The sequence below is a fragment of the Amblyomma americanum genome, chromosome 8, assembly GCF_052857255.1.
Source record: "Amblyomma americanum isolate KBUSLIRL-KWMA chromosome 8, ASM5285725v1, whole genome shotgun sequence".
Lineage (NCBI taxonomy): Eukaryota > Metazoa > Arthropoda > Arachnida > Ixodida > Ixodidae > Amblyomma > Amblyomma americanum.
The window spans coordinates 85,791,940-85,813,221 of record NC_135504.1 but is presented as its reverse complement, the minus strand read 5'-3'; the positions used below and the strand labels follow the sequence as shown (position 1 = coordinate 85,813,221).

General features: G+C 45.6%; 1 protein-coding gene and 1 pseudogene across 1 annotated transcript; both read left to right on the top strand.

The window, feature by feature from the left end:
• Nucleotides 1-8,577: 8,577 nt before the first annotated feature.
• Nucleotides 8,578-10,145, top strand: LOC144100500 (uncharacterized). Its single transcript, XM_077633435.1, has 2 exons — nucleotides 8,578-9,135; nucleotides 10,010-10,145. Exons 1-2 carry the CDS (start codon nucleotides 8,680-8,682, stop codon nucleotides 10,046-10,048), a joined length of 495 nt encoding a protein of 164 aa, XP_077489561.1. The 5' UTR covers nucleotides 8,578-8,679; the 3' UTR covers nucleotides 10,049-10,145.
• Nucleotides 10,146-12,241: 2,096 nt separating this feature from the next.
• Nucleotides 12,242-14,121, top strand: LOC144100499 (uncharacterized; annotated as a pseudogene).
• The last annotated feature ends 7,161 nt before the right edge of the window (nucleotides 14,122-21,282 follow it).

Below are 21,282 nucleotides of genomic sequence, written 5' to 3'. Positions count from 1 at the left end.
ATTCGCGAACTGTTCGCAGAAAAAAACGAATAACGGAGTACGTCACCTTTAAAAGGAAATTCATGAAACTTTAAATTGTGGTCCCTTCGCTTCGAGACATAGAAAGGCGGCTTCAAATATTTTGATCCGTCTATGCCAGTCTTGGAATAGAAAATGTTATGCAAAAATTTTAATCTCAGGTTTCTTCTTCGAGTTTTAAGTTCTGGCCACTGAAGATTCCTTTTGCTTTCCGAGACACTGAGTGTCCTGGAATAGTTTCCAAGTACAAAGCGGACTGCCCTATTTTGAATTTTTTCCAATTTGTCAATAAGTTCTTGTGTGTGCGGGTCCCAGCACACTGATGCATATTCGAGTACTGTGCGGACGCGAGTAAAATATAGCTGTTCTTTGAGGTGCTGTGGATGGTTGTTAGGTTGACACTATTTCATGCAGCTTGTCTCTGGATAACAGCGGATAGATAAGTGCGCCTGGCTTCTTTTGTCGTGATTAAAGTTGAAAGTTGCGCTTCTTTCCTATCGTCTCTGCCCCCTTTTTCCTGTGAAAGTCTTGTTGGCGCAGACCCTTTCAGAAATGATTGTGTACCAACTAGCCTGCCAGAACGTCTTACTCATGAAATCAGAGCAGCAAAGCGTGTTTCCTTCTTAGGGTTTCATGACTTAACAAAACTAACGTAAACTGACATAACAAAGAAAAAAGTGCCGCACACTGACGGACATAGCCTTAGTACTATTCACGGTATTAGAGCCAAGGCTGCACTCCTCCCACACAAAGCTGGAGGTCGTGTGGCTATGAAATTCGACCTTCAAACCAGGAGGAATGGAAGCTTGCTGTGACGTCATTCCACGTGACTCGCCAAGCCTGGCCGCAGCGGTTCGCGATGAGCCGAGGGCGCAAGCTCGCTTTCTACCATATTTTCGACTCGGCACATGGTTTCACGTCTTGAATTGGAGAAGCTGTAAAGGACGAAAACCAGGTGCATTATGGAGCGCATCCTTGGCATGCTCATCTGCAGAATGCAGTTTTCGAGCTGCTCTCGTCATAAAAAAGTAAGGGGGTTGGCTGTACCACGTCGTTTGCCTGTGGAAAATTTCTTGCTTAAAAGAGTTGGGGGCTGTAGTTCCTCCCCTTTTAAGATAATCTTTACTTGCACAGATCCCACATGAATGCGTCAGCCTTAGTAAGCATGGCACATACTCACGCAGGGGGATTGGCCAAGGTTCAGTAGATAATCCCAATGAGATATTTGCGCGAGGAAAAATTGGCGTGAGAAGACTAAATCAATATAAAAATTGGAACAGTCAAATGAATTAAAGAAATATGAATTACCAGGGATAGAATCTAGGATTTTTGGACATGCGACAAAATTTTGTGTCGCAGAAATTACGGCGTCGTCGTCGTGGACGGTGATCGAAAAATCCTCCAAAAATCTCCACAGTAGTAACCCAACCGGCAGGTGGGTCACATGGGGCACGTAGCCTTGTGGCGTCATCACAGCCTGACAATCATAATTGTGAGCCAACTGCGCTCTATGGCAGATAAAGTAATGAGTGGTCGCGACAGGTTGACCGCGAATAACATCCTGGGCCGATCAAGCACCACCGGTGGCAGCACCTGCCATCGCAGGGTAGTGAATCGCGTAATTGACCGCTGCACCACTTCGCCAGGAGGCGTACGAGAACTTCGAGGGATCTGTCAATGTTGCTGTTGTTGTTTCCTCAAATACGATGACCCAGAAACAAGCCGCCGAATAACCCGTCAAACCGCACAAGCTGCACTATCAAAAAATTGAGATTGATAAATGTAAATGTCCACACTGTCCTAAATAAAACGGAAGACTTAGAAAGCCTTCTAATCGACTACGATCCCGATATTGTGGCCATCACGAAAACATGGCTATCGCCCGCTATACTCGATCACGAGATTGCCCCGCCAAACTACACAATCATCCGGAAAGACCGGCCTTCACGCGGTGGAGGCGTGGCCTTGCTGATAAAAAATTCTCTTCACTTTGTCCTTCTTCCCAAGGTGGACAACGCTGAAGCAGTTTTCTGCAAACTATTGTGCGATGGGATGTCAGTCATAACTGGTTGCGTTTATAGAAGCCCTTCCTCTGACTGTGCATGTCTTTCAGCAATTCAACAATATATGTAGCGTCATGTCCATCAATCCAGGATTATTCTTGCGGGAGACTTTAACCTTGCCGATATAGACTGGTTCACAATGCACTGCACATCAGAAGCTTCAGAAGTGCTAATAGACATAATGCTAAATTTTTGACCTTCATCAACTTGTCACTAGTCCCACTCGCATTCAAGGCTCAGCAAAAAATATCCTCGACCTCATATTTCTTAATGACCATTTTCCTTTAAGTGAAGCAAAAATTGAAATTATTAAAGGGAAAGCTGACCACAGTATACCTATGTGCACACTCCCGCTTGATCATTCCATTACTAGCCCGTCTACGGTAAAAAGTTTTTTCAACTTTCATGGGGCAGATGACGCAGCATGCTAACTCATCTGTCGCATGAATTCAATTCCTTCTTGGAAAAAGCTTCTGAAGAACCTACTGACGTAAATACTTTATGGCTACATTTTAAAAGCATCGTCCTTCACTGTGTAAAAAATTTCATCCCAATGATAAAGAAAAAACAGCAGCTTAAGAATCCATGGATCACACGGGACGTCATTCATGCTAAATTGCGCGTAAAACGGCTTCGTAGGGTTAACTAGATCAGCCCAATATTATCCACAACTTTAAAGTTAAAGTCTGCGATATCGCAGTTCAAGAAAAAACTAAAGGATTCGAAACAATACTACTACACTATCACTTTACCTAGCTTCTTGAGGATCAGTCCACAAAGATTCTGGAAACATCTGCGCACTACCCAGCCAACGACAACCAAACTAACCAAAGACGAGAAAAGTACAATGGCTAATCAATACAACAATTTCTTCCAGTCAGCCTTCACGAAAGACAACTGTTCACCTCCCCTCTCCCGCCACCCCGCGCCTCGGTGCTTGATCCCTTAACAATAACAGACGCCGGAATTCACAATCTTCTCCTCAACATTGACCCTAAAAAAGCAAACGGTCCCGACGAAATTCCAAATGAATTCCTAAAAAAATACGCTGAGTGGTGCAGTAGGTATCTAGGACAGATTTTTCGCAAGTCACTATCAACTGCTAATCTGCCACATGATTGGAAAAAGGCTAAAATAGTGCCGATCCACAAGACAGGAGACAAAAATAATGTTGCTAGTTTCAGACCTATATCGCTCACCAGCACTTCATGCAAAATACTAGAGCATATCATTTTAAAACACATAACAGTCTTTCTAGAACGCGAAGATATACTCTCGCCCCACCAGCATGGTTTTCGATCAGGCTTATCAACCATCACTCAACTAACAGAGGTAGTTCATGGCCTTGCTTTTTGTGTTAATAATCGCTCTCAAATTGACATGATATTACTTGATTTTTCTAAAGCCTTTGATTGCGTAAGTCACGTCAAGCCCATCGCAAAACTGGAACAAGCTATTGGGAAGGGAGAAGTTTCCGCTTGGATTACAGAGTTTTTAACAAACCGCTCTCAGCTTGTTTTGTTCGATCATACGCCATCTGATATTGTACCTGTCATATCTGGAGTACCACAAGGCTCACTTCTTGGGCCACTGCTATTTATTATATTTATTAATGATATAACCAAATATATAGGGTGCAAAATTAAACTCTTTGCTGATGACTGTGTGATATATAAAGAAATTAACAGCCATGACGACCATCTTGCTCTTTCTGGTTCTCTTAACACGCTAGCCGAGTGGTGCTCCAAGTGGCAAATGTCTATTAATGTAAATAAATCAGTGTCAATGAAAATAACAAGAAAAAAACAGCCATCTCACTTCACCTATACCGTTAATAACATGCCTCTTTCGAAGGTCGATCAACATAAATACTTAGGCATAACATTTACATCTAACCTCAAATGGGAAACACACATAACTAATATTACAGCCACTGCACTGCGAAAGCTATTTTATCTAAAAAGACGCCTAAAGCTCGCTCCAATGAATATTAAGCTTCTGGCGTACAAAACATTTGTGAGACCTATTTTAGAATACGCTAACACAGTTTGGTTTCCTTACACAGCAACTAACATAGCTAAACTTGAAGGCGTACAAAGAAAAGCCGTAAGGTTCATTCACAGCAAATACCGTCCTACTGACTCACCCTCGCGTCTCTTAGCTTGTTCAGGCCTTGACACACTATTGACGAGAGCAAAACAAGCTCGACTTAAGTTCCTTTTTCAGATTCTGCATTGTCAGTATAAAATGGATACCAGCCAGTACATTTCATATTCGCAAGCTAGAAAAACACGGTATCAACACGAGCATACGCTAACTGAGTATTCTTTCTCTAACGACACTTTCAGGTACTCATTTTTTCCTCGCGTGATCAGAGAATGGAATGAACTTAGCTCATCATTAACAACAACAAATTCATTATCCGGGTTTGTTTCACAGTTAGAGTTAATCACAAAAGATTATTAAGATCTTCTAATGTTTGTTCGCGATTCTATTTTAGGTAGCACTCTCAATAAGTAGAATTGAAATGCGGTTGCTTCTTTAAACTTTCTCGTTTTTGCTTATGACTATGACGTGCACAGTTGTCATTATATACTACGTTGTTTTCTATTGTACGCTTCTATTAATTTGTCGCTTGTATTTTGATGAATTATGTTGTTTCTTCGTGATTTGTGTCACTCACACGTATACTTGTACGCGTACAAGAAATCATTTTTTTATGCCCTTCTGCTAGGCTCTCGGCTGAGAGCGGCAGTATTGTAAAATAAATAATTAAATAAATATCCACGGTGAGAGATTTGCCAGAGCTTGGTGCAGATCCAAACAGGAAAAAACTTAGCCAAGTTTGTCTCACGCGGCTCAATGGATGAAGCGCCTATGAATGTTCCGTAGAGGATGACCAATTCTGCGTATATGTGGGCATTAACCCATCAACCCTATCGGATCGTGTCCTCAAGGGGGCCATGACAGGGTCGTTCTTCATATTGCAGTTTTCTGCTTCAGTAACTAATGCAAGAGCTTATGATTCAATTTCTGGAATTGGGCTGCCCTGGACGCGCTGTATTTTCTAAAAAAATACGATCGAAATTGAGACCGGGAGAGTCCTCCCACCGGCAGTGACCGCCATATTGAAAGCTGTCGTGACGTCATAAGCACATGCAGGGAGCAACGTCGTCTGCTCTCGCTTCTGCAATGTGTGCAGCGAGGTCCCATTCCCCCCTGTACTTTCGCGGGCGATCGAAGTAGCAGTCGTCCCCCATATATGAATGACTGGTACCGCAAAAGCGATAATAACAGTAACGCAATTTTCCGTCGGTATATGTAGCGTCCGGTCACACTATAGGCCGATGCGACAGGGATCGATGGTCGGTGGGCTAATCGGTACGCAAATGCCGTCGGTGACGCACTGGTTTGTTACACTAGACCGGCGGCGACGCGAGCACGATCAACGATCGCATATCGTAGTAACGTTAAAGAGTCTACTTAGTGGGAATCAGAAGAGAGTGATAGTGGACTAGTTGGTATGACATTCTATGAACTTGAGAATTTTAAAACTTATGGGACCTCATGCTAGCCACGGCGACATACGCTATGTGCGTGCAAACGCGAAGATGTGCTTTCATCCGGCCCCTTTCGTGACAAGGCCTAGCGAGTACGCAGGATTCGTGTGTGCGATTTCGGCGATTGCGGACAGCGAATTCGCAAGTTTTAGCGCCTGCAAATAGCTGTAGAGCGTAGCTTTGGCTACAGTGCCTTCAAAGCGACGACTGCCTACATTGCAGGACGCGAGTAAAATAAAAGTGAAGTGCCGATATATGTGACCCGGTCTGCATAGCATGTGCAGAAGGCAGCCGGCAGCAGCCGTCGGTGCCGACTGTGGACAACAAATCTGGTTGTTTTCGTTAATTCGAGCAATGTCCGACCGCATCTTTAGCTAAACCGATCTAAAATTAAATTTTGGTGACATAAGACAAAGCAGATACAATTGGTGGAAAGCGCCGGTATCCTACGTGAAGCGTTTCCCAAGCAGGCGATATAGCATCATCGGCGCTTATTGCAGGGTTATCATGGTGTGCAAATGAGTGAAAGTGCAATTTGTGAGCAAGAGTACGTAATATTTAAGATGGGGATAACCCACCTGACGCTTTATGCCACGCAAACGAGCAGTACTGTTTGCGCACAGCCATGTAATCAACCTCAGCGCGGGGCTGCAGTTGTCGTTATCGTCGCACTCCTGGGGCACAATGTGCACGCACAGGAAAATGCTGTACTATTATTTCGAAGCACTCATTTAGACGGCGTAGACTATTCATCGGTGTGGACAGGGAACGCATTCGAGTTACGTAGGGTTTTGCAAGCGGCTTGGTTCCTGCAAAAAGGTTCTACATATGAGTCGAAGGAAATGGTTGCTCGACTTACAAAAGCTTACATGCAGCGCGGAAGTCGTCACACTCGGAACTTTTCTCGGCTCATTTCGTGCCTCAAGGTTACTCTAGTGCCACCTTTTGATAATTTGAGTTTAATTATCGAGCGATGAATAGCGGACAAGAACTTGGTAGCTAGCTACAAAACGCCGCGGCTTTCACGGCGCACATCGGCGAAGGCATGCACGGCACGTGCCGCTTTTCACATACGGGAGCACTTGACTGCTCAAAAGAGACCACACTCGTAACATACGAACAGCATGCTTCTAAGTGTAAATAATGAAGCAGGAGTCCATCGATTTCTGTTTCCTCAACAATCGGAAAGTGGGCGCCACGAGCAAGCCCGCTTCCCCAAGGATCACTCAGCTCGCGTACTAAGTTGAATGCTTCCCAAAAGAGAACACGGATAATGCATTTTATTTCGCTAGGCTAAAAGAAAAAAAATTTCGAGCGACCGCAGTCTACAGTGTGCATGCAAGCACCCCAACAGCTCGCAGCAGACGACGCGTGGCGTTTATGCGCTCGTGAAGTCAGCGATCAGAAGTTGCCAGACTAGCAAGCAGTTCGCAAAAGAAAAAGAAAATAGTTTTAAACATATTTACCGCGCAGAATCAACTGAAAATTAGGGTTGTAGTAATTTAACCTGTTGGGAATTCAAGGCGATAAGCAGGGCATGCGTCAAAATAGGCTGTCATTGCCCCTTTAAGGCGGACCTTAAGTGGCACCTCCCCTCCCAATTTTTTTTTTCGTCTTAACGATGGCTCCAGCTGCTCGACTTCAACGGTCCACATCATTGTTTCCGCAAAACGAGCCACTGTGCGCATGCGCAAGGAGGCAATTCTCTGAACACTCGCTTTTTTACTTGAAAAACAAAATATAGAAAGTAAAACATGCTCAGCTTCAATTTTTTTTCTTTTTTAACACTGGGACGTCGTCACAGGAGTCTTGGCCAGTCACCAATATAGGGTTTTCCTTTAGAGGACAACACCAACGTAATCAATAAAGTCGTAGCCGCTCGACTACCTTAATCAAAAGGTGAGATCAAAGCCGAAAAAGCACATCCGTTACTAGTGGGCGCTGCATGTGTGCATGTGTGCTTGCGGTCCTGTGTACGAGGCCAGATGTTCAAGCAAGGCTGGAAATTAGGCAACGGGGAGTAGGGAGGTTAGCTTTGGGAGCACATGACAATACACCAAATCAGGGGGTACAGGGTGATATGGGATGGGCGTCTTTCGAGAGCAGAGAGGCTAGCAGTAAGGTAGCATTTGAGGAACGATTGAGTAGGATGGAGGAAAAGCGGTGGGCTAGGAAAGTTTTCAGATACCTGTATATAAAGAATGTTGACACGAAATGGAGAAAGCGAACTAGAAAATTGACAGGCAAATATCTCGACAGCAGTAAGGGGGCAAATCAGCAATTATCGGTTAAGAAAAAGGTTAAAGGAACAGAGAAAGCTTTGTGGAAAACAGGGATGCTGACGAAATCGGCACTAGAAACATACCGGACCTTTAAACAGGAAATTGTCAAAGAAAATATCTATGATAATTGTAGGGGAAGTTCTTTGTTGTTTGAGGCCAGGACTGGAGTTTTGCGGACTAAGAAGTATAGAGTCAGGTACCAGGAGATAGACACTTTGTGCATTGCGTGCGGAGAGGAGGAGGAAACGGCTGAACACTTGATACTTTTCTGTAAAGGGCTTCACCCTACAGTGGAAGGCAGCGGGGCTGACTTACCCAAGGCATTGGGGTTTAGGGATAGTGAAGGGAAAGTGGATTTTAAGAGGTTAGAGGTAACCAAGCGAAGGTTATCTGATTGGTGGCTAAAAGCAAGACAGGAGTAAAATTTCACAAGACATGGCTAGGTGGCTTGAGCCACCGCCCGATGTAAAGGGTTCAGCCGTATCCATCCATCCATCCATCCATCCATCCATCCATCCATCCATCCATCCATCCATCCATCCATCCATCCATCCATCCATCCATCCATCCATCCATCCATCCATCCATCCATCCATCCATCCATCCATCCATCCATCCATCCATCCATCCATCCATCCATCCATCCAAAAGCTCGTGCCACTGGGGGCACTGCAAGGCCAAACCAGCGCCCTTCAGCGTTAGCTCCCCGTCACTGCAACACCCTGTGTGCCTTCGGTTATCGCGCTTCATACAACAATGAAGAAAGCAGCCAGCGACAGCCGCAAGCCGACCACAGCGATAGCAGCAGGAGAAGCAGTAGGAAAAAGCAAGCCGTCGACTACCACCAGCAAGCCCTCCGTTAACGCGACTAATCCTCGGAAGGCGGTGAAAGGAGTGGGTGACCTCTACTCGCCGCCATGCACAAGATCGCAGAAAGACCGATTCAAGAAGCAATTGGAGAACGTTGAGGACTCTATGTTGGAGAACAGGAAGCCCTCTAAACAGAAGCCTGACGCCGACACGGGCCGCTCCGCTTTGAAGGAGCTGGTGAACGCCCCCCGAGGGAAAGGTGCTGGTTCGGCGGCACCCAAGAAAGCTCATGCATGTGGGCAGGACCGAGCGCTGGCGCAGTTGGACTCTAATGCCCAAGGGAGAATCGTAGCTACCGCTCCGTCCAAAGGGCCCCAGGGAACGAAAAAGGTCCAGGAGAAGGTGAGTGCTTCCGATTGGCGCAAACGAGCCGTAACGTTTACAGGTTTGCAGACGTAATTATTTTTGCCGTTGCAGGATTTAATCTGAAACCGCGCAGTCTTATACGTAGTGGCTATACGCTTCTGTGTCTGTGGCACCTCGTTGCTTACGTTTGGTTTGTCATGTCTTGTGCGTTCACCTGATTTTTTTTTTTCACAATTTAAATCTGGGCGTAAACAGGTGGTGGCTGATGGGTGAGCATCGTCGGTGAATGTGGCACGGTTAAATCGTTTTGTATAGCCTAGTTGTAGCAAGAAAAGAAGCTAGATTGCGGGTTTTGCGCCTGACGCACATTTGGGAGCAGGCAAGTAAGTCTACACCGGAATGGAATCAGTTGGATGCTCGAGGCAGTGTACGAATTGTTGCGCCGGAAGTAGAGATTAACACGTTCCTTGAGACAGCGCTTTCTTGAGCCCTAATACCTGTGCATTGCGGCCCAGCTGTGGGCCTCCTTTGTATTTTCTTTGGGTGCGTCGTGACAATGCACATGGATCCACAGTGAAGCCAACTTTTTGAAACCGCCGAGGAATGGGCGATAGCGACCTGGTGTGTCATCTTTTCTCAAGCTCTTTGAAAAATCTAAAGCTGTCGCTTGTCTTCTCGTGACTCGGAATTCCTTGCCGCACAAAATGAATACACGATGAGACCCACTCTATATTGAACGCGCTAGCTGCGAGAGGCCAATCGTACAGGCGTTTGCTTAGAGGTTCGCTTGGAAGCGCTTTAACTGCCCCCTTTCCTCCCCGTCATCTGCACAGTGTCCTACAGGCAGCTTATAGTCTGGGGAAGTGCTGTACTTTATTAACCTAGCTGCATGCTCTCTTGTACTCTGCAGGCGCCCTCCAAAGCTGGCAACTCCGTCAGGTCCAAGTGAAAGTTTCCTCTTCGTGGGAACAGCTATTCAAAATTGGCGCAACTGTCTCCGGGAGCAGTCATCGGTCGATGACAGGACAGACGCAGCTCACCCATTATTTTAGTGTTGCACCGCAGCGGTGGCCAAGTGGTTGAGCATCCGCCTCGTATGCGGGAGGTGCGGGGTTCGATCCCCAGTGCCGCCGGGTACCCACCGGTGATACAATGGGTACAAGCTTTCCCCTGGTCTGGTGCTCGGCTTATTTAGGGTGAAATGCTTGGGAAATGGGTCTTTGACCCCACCTTGAGAAAAAGAAAAAATACCTTGTGAGATGGCGCTCTTTGGCCATAGCTACCCTTGCGCCATAAAAATCCATCATCATCATATTTTAGTGTTGCCTTTTAAGTGTGACTAGCCTTCTATGTGCATGGGGAATAAACGTTTTTTTACCGCTGAAAAATGGGGCGACTTGTTACGTGACCATTCAGTTTTTTTCTTTACCACCGTCGTGGCGGTGGCGTTAGAAGCTTACAAACGGTTATGCAGGTATCAGTTTAAAAAAAAAATACAGGGAAAGCGCTGCTAATGGTTCGCAAGTGTGCGCGGTCTCGACACTGATTTCATGATAATAATTGGTTTTGGAGGAGAGAAAATGGCGCAGTATCTGTCTCATATATTGTTGGACACCTGAACCGCGCCATATGGGAAGGTACAAGGGAGGGAGTGAAAGAAGGGAAGAAGGAGGTGCCGGAGTAATTTCGACCACCTGGGGATCTTTAACGTGCACTGACATCGCACAGCACACGGGCGCCTTAGCGCTTTTCCTCCATAAAAACGCAGCCGCCGCGGTCGGGTTCGAACCCGGGAATTCCGGATCAGTAGTCGAGCGCCCTAACCACTGAGCCACCGCGGCGGGGGATTTCATGCTATCAGAGCCGCTAAGCGTGTTTCCTTCTGACGGTTTCATGACGTAACAAAACTAAAAAGAAAGTGCCGCACACTGACGTACATAGCCTTAGTACTATTCACGGTATTAAAGCGGAGGCTGTACTCCTACCAATCAAAGCTGGAGGTCGTGTGGCTATGGAATTCGACCTTCAAACCAGGAGGAATGGAAGCTTGCTTTGAAGTCATTACAAGTGACTCGCCACGTCTGGCCGCAGCTGTGCGCGCTGAGCCGACGGCGCTCGCCCGCCTTTCTTCCATATTTTCAACTCTGCATACGGTTTCACGTCTTGAATTGTAGAAACAAAGGACGAAAACCAGGTGCGTTGTGGAGCGTATTCTTAGCGTGATGCTCTGGAGAATGTAGCAGGGTGCGCACAGGTCCTTGAAACCCTTGAAAACCCTTGAATTTGGAAATTGCGTTTTCAAGGCCCTTGAAAGTGCTTAATTTTTTTTAACCCTTGAAATTTCCTGTGCGGGATGGAAATCGCGATATACAAAAAAAATTGGTGCGAAACCCGTGCATAAAGTGGAAAAATGATTATTTTCTCAGCGCATAGTTTTTCTACTGACCGTTACACGAAATTTCTTGAAAGTTTGAAGAGTTTGGTGGAACCCTTTAGACAGCTGGCCACATTGAGGTGGCGTGATCGCCCGTTCAAAAGTGTACGGCCGTATCGCCATCGACATCACCGGCCGTTGGTTCGGCGTCTCGTGGTTTTGCGTTGCACGTGCGTACGCTGACGTTTACTCTCTGCAGCCGTGTGTTCAGACAGTTCTCTGCGTGGGACTGCAGCAATCCCGCGATCCGCAGAAATGCCCGGAAAGTGTACATTTCAATGCGCTTGGCTCAGTAACAGCGCCTACAAGGATTGGGTGGCACCGGATGCTACGAATCCACATCGAGCAAAATGCAAACCTTGCGGGAAGTGCTTCGACCTTGTTGCTATGGGCGATTCTGCACTGAAAAGCCACATGAAGAGTGCACAGCACAGCGCCTGTATGAAGAGAGCAGCGGCAGGTTCGGTGCGCGAGTATTTTTCCGCTAGCGCGAGCGCGCGACCCGTAGATACTCCATCGCAGTCGTCTGACGTCAACATCGCGTGCAAGGTAAACGATCTGGTGACAGATGCGGAAATTTTATGGACGCTGAAGTTAGTCACAACCCACTGCTCCTACAGATCTTCTTCGGAAGCAGGCGAGTTGTTTAAACGCTTGTTTCCTGATAGCGAGATCGCTAAAGGCTTCTCATGTGGTGAGAGGAAATGTGCTTACATAACCTGCCACGGCCTCAGACCTTTTTTTCTGTCATCGCTGCAACGAGATATAGAACGGTGCGAGAACTATGTCGTACTTTTTGATGAGTCTGCTAATGAATGCCTTCAAGAAAAGCAAATGGACGTGCACATAATATTTTGGGACTCGTCCAGAAAGGTGGTAACGAAGTACTACACTTCTGTTTTCATGGGGCACGCAACGGCTGAGGATATTAAAGACCAACTTCTGAGTGCACTAGAACCGTTGCCACTGGCGAAGATTCTTCAAATCTCAATGGACGGACCCAACGTGAACCTGAAGTTCTTCAAGATGCTGCAATCTCACCTGCAGCAGAACTTTCAAGTCCACAGTCTTGACTTGGGTACTTGAAGCCTTCACACTGTGCACAATGCCTACAAGGCAGGCGTCATAGCGAGCAAGTGGGGACTCGACACCCTTTTGTCCAGTCTGAGTGCACTGTTTGAGGATGCCCCTGCAAGGAGGCATGATTTTTCAGCACTCACTGGGAAGGCAGTATTTCCTCTGAAATATGTTGCCCATCGCTGGGTTGAGAATGTGGCAGTCATCGAAAGAGCTCTGGAACTCTGGAGTGATGTGAAGAAGTTTGTGGAATCCGCAAGGAAGAAGCAAGTGAGTCTGCCAAAGTGTGTGTCTTTTCAGAACATTGTTGAATTCGTTCAGGACACATTAGTAGTGGCAAAGCTGAATTTTGCTCTTAGTGTTGCTGCCACACTGAAGCCATTCCTAATGGAATTCCAAACAGACAAACCGATGTTATTTCTTCTGGCGAGAGACTTGGAGACGATAGCCAGAAAGTTAATGACAAAATTTATCAAGTGTTCTACATTGTCTTCAGCAACGGGGATCACTGGCATGCTGCAAATTGATATAGAGGACCCAAAGAATCATACACCACTGGAAAAAGTAGATGTTGGTCACACAGTCTAACAAATCCTGAAGAAGTGCAATGCAAGTGCAGAAGATATATTTCAGTTCAAGATGGAGTGTAAGCAGTTCCTAGTCGCAGTGACGAAGAAGGTCCTTGAGAAGAGCCCCTTGAGGTTCACAGTGGTTAGAGGCCTTTCCTCGCTTGACCCTCGACAAATGTGCTGCAGGCCTAATGAGTGCCTGGCAGGCCTCAAGAAAGTGTTGGAAGCACTCATTGCGGCAGGGAGGCTGACCGATCAGCGTCGAGACTCTGTACTTGCAGAGTACACGGAGCTGTCGCAAGAAAAACATCAACTGCGACTTTTCGAGAAAGCCACCAGTCTGGACACCTTTTTTAGTGAACTTCTGCAGTTCAATGCTTCTTATTCAGAGCTGTGGAAAGTTGTAAAATCTTTGCTTGTGCTAAGCCATGGTCAGACAACTGTTGAGAGAGGCTTTAGCATAAACCGACAGATCTCTGTAGAGAACTTGAAAGGCTTCTCTTACATCTCACAACGAATTGTGTGCGATGCAGTGGAAAAAGCAGGTGGTATCTTTAACATTGTCATCATAAAAGATTTGAGGTAGGCGGTATCAGCTGCAAGGCATCATTATAGTGCTTACTTGGAAGCCCAGAAAAGGCTGGAACAAGAATGTGTCAAGCAGTCAAAAAAGCGCTGTGCTGAGGCCCAGCTTGAAAGCCTCAATAAAAAAAGGAAGATACTGGAAGCAGCTGTTAGCGATCTGACTGCATCAGCAGACGACTATGCTGAAAAGGCGGAAGCAGCCAATGACCTCACTTACATAATCAAATCAAATTCTATGAGAAAAGCAGCAAAGGCTAAGGCTGAGCAATTGTTAAACCTCAACAAAGAGATTAAGGCAAAGCTTCAGGAGGTCTCTTGAACTTTCCTTGGTGCGTCTTGACAGATATGTTATCCTACATTGAGTGCAATAAAGATATTTATTTTTTGAAAATACTTTTCTGTTGCGAAACTACGAAATACAGCTTCGTAGCAAGACCTTGAAAACCTCCTAGAAGGGCCTTGAAAGTCCTTGAATATCCTTGAATTTTTTTCTGTATAGCTTGTACGAACCCTGAATGTAGTTTTCGAGCTGCTCTCGTCATAAAAAAGTAGGGGGGTGGCGGTAGCACGTCGTTTGCCCGTGGAAAATTTCTCGCTTAGAAGAGTGGGGGGCAGTAGTTCCTCCCCTTTTAAGATAATCTGTCCTTCACAGATCCAGCAAGAATTACGTCAGCCTTAAAAGAGGTCGCGTCGCAGAAAATATGGCGTCGTTGACGGTGAGCGAAACATCTCCAACAGCTACTCAAAATTGGCGGAACCGTCTCCGGGAGCAGTCGTCGGTCGATGGCAGGACAGACGCAACTCGACCATTATTTTAGTGCTGCCTTTTAAGTGTGACTCGCCTGGTCCGTGGACGGTGAATAAACGTTTTTTAGCGCTGAAAAATGGGGCGAGTTTCGTGGCCATATATTTTTTTTTTCTTTACCAGCTGATGGCGGGGTTGGTGTTTGAAGATTGGCAAGGGTTACGCAAGTGTCTGGCGTTTTGAAATAAAACGCAGCCAATGATTCGCAAGTGTGCAGTCTTTACAGGCGGATTTCATGGAATCTTAGCTGATACAGTAAAACGGAGAGTTGACCGAGTTTTTGCATACTTAAGCAAAAACAGCGCAGCAAAAGGGACAAAAAGAAGACTGTACAGGCTGCTGCGTGTGTTTCTTTCCGAGAGCTTCACGACGTATAAAAAAAACCGCACACGCACAAGTATAGCGTTAGTACTAATCGCAGTAGATTCATACACCGTTGTGCTCTCTGATCACAGCGTGAACACCAACCCTTGCCCTAGTGTACTAACAAGCGCATTCTAGTAGTCGAAGCCATGAACTATGGTGTTCACACTCATTAAAATGTGTACCATCGGGGGAAAACCTAGCAGAATCCCCTTGCTATCAAGTTCCTACCCGTGCCAGCCGCCGCTTTGGCTCAGTGGTTATGGTGCTCGGCTGCTGACCCGAAAGACACGGGTTGATCCCGGCCGCGGTGGTCGAATTTCGATGGAGGCGAAATTCTAGAGGCCCTCGTATTGTGCGATGTCAGTGCACGTTAAAGAACCCCAGGTGGTCGAAATCTCCGGAGCCCTTCACTACGGCGTCCCTCACAGCCTGAGTTGCTTTGGGACGTTAAGCCCCCTAAAAACCGAACCAAACCAAACGTACCCGTGCCACTCTGCGTAGGGGCGCCACTTCAAAGAACTTCTGTCAGGCCCGTCTTTGTCAACGGGCCCACTGCGCCGGTCTGATAACCAGAAGTGTTTTGTCAGGTAGCGCCCCCATGCAGGGTGGCACGGGCCGAAACTTGTAGGTGAGGGGGGTCTCCTACCATAGTTTCTTAGTATGAATACTAAGAAACCCTGTCAGTTAATTTTGCCCCCCCTGATGATACCTATATCAAGCAGGCTGTGGACTCTAATCAGACGAGACCGGACAGACAGACAGACAGACAGACAGAAAACGTTGTTGTACAAATGAGTTTTAGACCCAGCTGGGTCCCTGGGCCACTGCGCGGTCCCGCACTGCATCAAGTAGGTCATGCCGGGACATGACGTCGGCAGCCCGAGTCACCGCAGCAAGCTGCGATGTCGGGTCTGGAGACATAAGCAGGACCTCCCAGTCCTCCCAGCTCGAGATGGCGTGCTGTCCCCGCGGGGGAGGGTCGGCAGGGCAGCGGAACGCTGCTCACGGGAAACGTATGCTTGAAACACTTACACTGACCAAGGGTCTTTCCTACCTTATTTATTACCCTCGACAATAAATCGTCAGCTCTCCCTCACCCTCAATTCGTAAAATTTGGCTGCTTCTAAAACGTCTACCTCCGCTGTAAAAAGTGTTAATGAGGGAGTGCACTTTTTGCAGCAGAGGTAGACTGTTTAGAAGCAGCCAATGTTTGATTTTTTCATGTCTTGATGCTTGCTTGTGCTTGCTGCTATCTTTCTAGATTGTTCGCTCTTCTCCTTTTCACCTTTGTTGCTCGCCATATTTAAGGCGTGCCTTCCATCAAAAAAATTCAGTTGTTAGTCAGCGCTTTTGCCTTGTACTTCCTTCTTGTGTGGTTGCATGCTTTTGCGGTGCTCCTTTTCCTCGGTTAAAACAGTGTGCACTTTTTAATCATCTGCCTTTGGAAGGCCCGAACAAGAAAAGATTGGAAAAAGAATCGAAGGAATGGGAATAAAGTTTAGTCGTTGAAAAGATAGACAATATGTGATAGACAAAAAAAAAAGATAGGCAATATGAAAAGATCGACAATAGGCATGCGGCCTGCCCAAAAACTGCCGGTCAAGAATAAGACGGATGGAGACAGTGCTCTTAAAAACTTTTGCGTGCATTGCACCCGCTTGGCACATTGCATGCGTGAAGGAATGAACTCAAGAAGGGAAGAAAAAAGAAATAAGTAAATAAATTATAAAAATTTCAGAGTAAAAATAACTATTTTCTTGTTGCGGTCGTCGCCATATGAACTCGTAAACTGAGGTTCACTCACTAAGAATAAATAACTGCAGTGCTTATTTTTTTGCGTGAATTCTTTTAGAACTCTATATAACGGTTTTTTACGCTGCAACGTGCTATTAAAAGCCAAAAAGAAACAAGTGCAATTACATCATACTGGCTTGAAAGCTCTGTTTTGTACTATGAGAAGAACATGCAAAGCAGTCGAAAGCACCAGCAATAATAGCTGCGCCAAAACACAGAAATTAGAAGAAAAAAAAACAAAAGAAACAAGAAAATGTGTCAGCTCTCCTGTTTCCCTGTAAGGAAGTTAACAAGAGATGGTGACAATGTCACAATGATTACGTTTGGATTGCGCAGTTTCTTTTCATTCATATCACTTTCTTTCTCATTTATTTTTTTTTATCTTTCGAATTTTTCTTTGTAAAAAATGTATTCATGAATAAATAGAGTTATCTGCTTCCGCTCTGTGTGGAAGTGTTATTAATTTTATGGTTTGGTTTATGAGGGTTTAACGTCCCAAAGCCACTCAGGCTATGAGGGACGCCGTAGTGAAGGGCTCCCGAAATTTCGACCACCTGGGGTTCTTCAACGTGCACTGACATCGCACAGCAGACGGCCCTCTAGAATTTCGCCTCCATCGGAATTCGACCGCCGCGGCCGGGATCGAACCCGCGTCTTGCGGGCCAGCAGCCGAGCGCCGTAACGACTTAGGCACCGCAGCGGCCCTGTTATTAATTTTCTTAGCTTTTTTCACAACGTCTGCAGAGTGCAATAAGAAACCATGTTCAACAAGCTGGGCTCCATTCCCCGCTTTTAAGAAACTGCGCCCGCCACGCTGTGGTTCGAGCATTGTTTCGTACTTGATATGTGTACTGCGCCCAGAAAGTCTGTTCTGGTTACTGCCGGTGTATTTCGAGGGTTGGAAATATTAAAAAGAGTAGCCGTTTTCACAGATAGAAATTTTTCATTCCTTCGAAGAACAAGTGCAGTACAGATATACGAGCCTTCCTTCAAGCATGTTGATATACAACTCGTTTCGCGGCGCTGCTACCTCCCCCTTTCTTCTATACATATCACGCAAGGCCAATCGATTTTCTTCGTTTTTTGCTGGTTCTGTTTAGGACGTCTACAACGCAGTGACATCAAATGTGATGACTGCACCGCTATTATTTCAGTTACCCCTGAAATACGCAGGTGACTATCATTTATAAATTGATTTCCCATCGCAAAGTCTCTAGTTTTGTGCTGGTTTCCTCGCGGTGTTGCCAACAGCGTAAACGCGTACTACGGGTGCCAAATGTTGCTGCAGATTAAAGCGGTCACAGTTTCCGAAAGTACTTGGATTGTGAGATGCAGATTCATTGTCGAGCCGGCAAAAGGCAGCAAAATTGTAGGAGTAGCCATAAATGAACAGGAGTACAAAATATGTCCAGGCCACTGCAAAAGGCGCTAGGAATTAAGGCGCTGGAATCAACTCTCCTTTAAAAGGTTTTTCGTGGTGATAGGTTCTTGCCTGCAATCCTGTGGACTAATATCGTCGGTTCTGTGCGGCAGTTTACAGCACCTACAAAATATCCCAAGCCAGAATATACCAAGCCAGAGCAATCCCCCCCCCCCCCCCCTTTCCATCCGGACAGCAAAGCAGACTTTGCTCAAGATGGGAGTGACTGCACCCCTCTGCCGTGGGCAATAGTCGGAGGGCCACTGTCGTACCACACTTGATGCGGCACGTGTAAACAGTAACGTATCGCCTCCGCGAAATAAGCTAGGTAATGTGATACGCTACTGTCGCATTCATGTAAACGCGGCTATAGACATGCCACCAGATACTGTAGCTTCAAGCCGAAGAATGCGAAAAAGGCGCCGTAAAGAAAGAAATTAAAGCAAAAAAAACTTCAAACTCCACTATTCAACGGCATTTAAACTAAAGCCGATAAAGACAACGCAACTTCGCCTTCCGATGCCGGTCTGATATGGTATAGCAGAATTAAAAACATCGGTCTTGTGCACTTGAGCAATCTTTCGAATCTGGGAGTGTCTGAACTACAATGTCGTTAATGAAACGTGCAGCACTTAAACACAACGCCTTTTGGACGCTCTGCTTTGCCAAGGAGCAGGAACGGAGGTCTGCTTATTTTTGCTAGAACGGTGCAGGCTAAGTGTATGACAATGTAATTTGGAATTAACGCTGTTTGGGTAAATAGGCAGGTTTAACGGTGGAGAGCATATATTTCAATATACAATCCGAGAATCTCTTATTGCGATTTCTTGATATAGAATGGTTAAACGCTACACCACTAGAGCACTGCAAGTTACTGCTGTGATAGACTAGGGGTTTCAGCATCCACCTCGTTTGTCAAAACGGGGGGTGGGGGGAGGCTCGATCTGCGTTTTCTCTGGGCATTCACCGAGTTCACAGCTGTAATAAGGTTTTCCCTGACCAGGTGCTTGCCTTTTCGGATTTATATACATAGGGGAATGGTCGCTAAGCTATCCTTGTGTAGAGCAAATAAATTCGCCATGACACTTTCTGGTCAGACCACTCTTGAGCCGTTCAAAATAAAACAATCTCTAACTTCATTATTATTTCCAGCCGCAGGGCTGGTAGCGGCATGTGATAATAGCAGACTCGCAGCTTCGGGCTACAGTTCCGTTGCTGGAAACAGGTCCCTGCTATTCGAAGCAGCTTCAACAAATCACAACCTTCTTGATCGGGTCAATGGACTAAGCCTTGCACTAACTATGAATCAGTATGACTGATTTGCCTTCTTGCCGTTCTGTGACTTTTCAGACCTAACAGAAACAACATCATACATAATTCCTCTTCCCGTTCTCGAAGTTTCGGGACGGGGAATTGATTTTCTTAAAGAACAACATAATCGATTAGCAAATAGCCCTTGAATCTTCAACTAGTCTTCACTGTGAATTTATTGTTTGGGTAGGAAGGAACATACTAGGTTTTTTTAGCTTCAGAAAAGCCTGTACGTTTTTCGTGAAAATGTGTCCACACTGACACACCAGTTCTGCAGGATACAAAAACCCTTGTTCAACAAGAGGTTTAGAAATAGACAAGCTTTTCTTATCAAAAGTTCTCCTGTCTTTCATGCGAACTTCATTTTGATGTCACTTCTTGAACGCTTCCATAAATGAAAGAAAAAAAAAGAAACATGTTTAAAACAAGAAGGTAGCTATCGCCTCTCATTGGAGAAATAAAGATGGACGTTGAGTGTCGGAACCAATCAGCAAGATCAATTCCTTAAGGCTGCTCAAGTGAAGACTTCGTCATCGCTTTTCTTTATTCCTGGTGTTTTTTTTCTTTGAGTTTCTTCTGAGGGTGATATGCACAGGTTGCTACGCTATGCGCGATGTTTAGTATTACTATGCTGCATCAGGCTACGCGGCACTCAAGTTGAAGGGTTAATAACAAAACTTGTCAGAGCTGCTCTAAAATAAACTGCTTCCTCGCTCAGTGATTGCCTGTACTTGGCTAAACATTCTCATGGCGGTATATTTAGTTATTGTTTGAATTATAAAATATTGCCACGTGGTCCTTCACTTAAGCACACAAGTCCGATTAAAACCCTAATTTTACACCGGAAATAAATGTATGGCAAAAACAAATTTTTTACATCAACTTTATCTCCATCAAGATGATAGAGATAAAGTTGATGTACAGCACAAAATATTAATTAGTGCATTTCTATACATTAAAAAATTTATATAACCGAGTATTTCACTTTCCTTGCAACCTGTTGAGTAGTGTGGCAGCGTCGCATTGCTGTTTAGCTTGATGATTTATCGACCAAAATGAATTTTTTCGGTGTATTATTTTCTTCAAATTTCGTCTCTTTGGAAAATGAAAAAAGCTTTTGGGTGGTTTTAGGTCCCTAAACACTTTATCAAGATGTAAAAGTGCATTAGCTTCGGCGAGCAGAGAGATTTTTTAACTCACATGCAATATTAAGAGCAAGGTTCACTGCGCGAAATTTACGGTTGTGAGCTGAGGGGCAATCCGCAGGGTCAACACATTTGCGTAAATTAACCTTCCACTTAATCATTCCAGGAATTCTTTTCCGTCATAGGTGCGGGGATCTGCGCGATGAGCCAATGCCGTTTCTGTCACTAGCCCTGTCTCATATAATCCGCTGCAGCTTGTTCCGTCGGGGAGGTGCAGCTGGCGTCAGTTTCGCGAGCTTATCTTGTTGCGAATTACATGTCGTTCATTAGACCAAAACATGCAAGTTGCCTTACACATGAACCATTGAGAGAATACACTTTTCTCGCTGAATCTGCTAGTTGTTATTTTTCGACGTTAGGAGGTATTGCTTGTCAAGGACCTTTACTTTAGATGCAGGAAGAAAAAGGGCGTGCAGCCCCTTCCACCCAGCTTCAACTCCCTACATTGAAACGTAATTTTGAATATGTCCACTCACTGCCGAGACTCGTGTTCGCTCTGAAAGGTTAAAAAGGTGAATGATGCATTGAAAAAAACGCCAACAGATGGTCTGAATATGCGAGTTTCTATATTCATGTTGTGTCACAGCTGGGGAGAAACCGCCGCAACACTAATATAC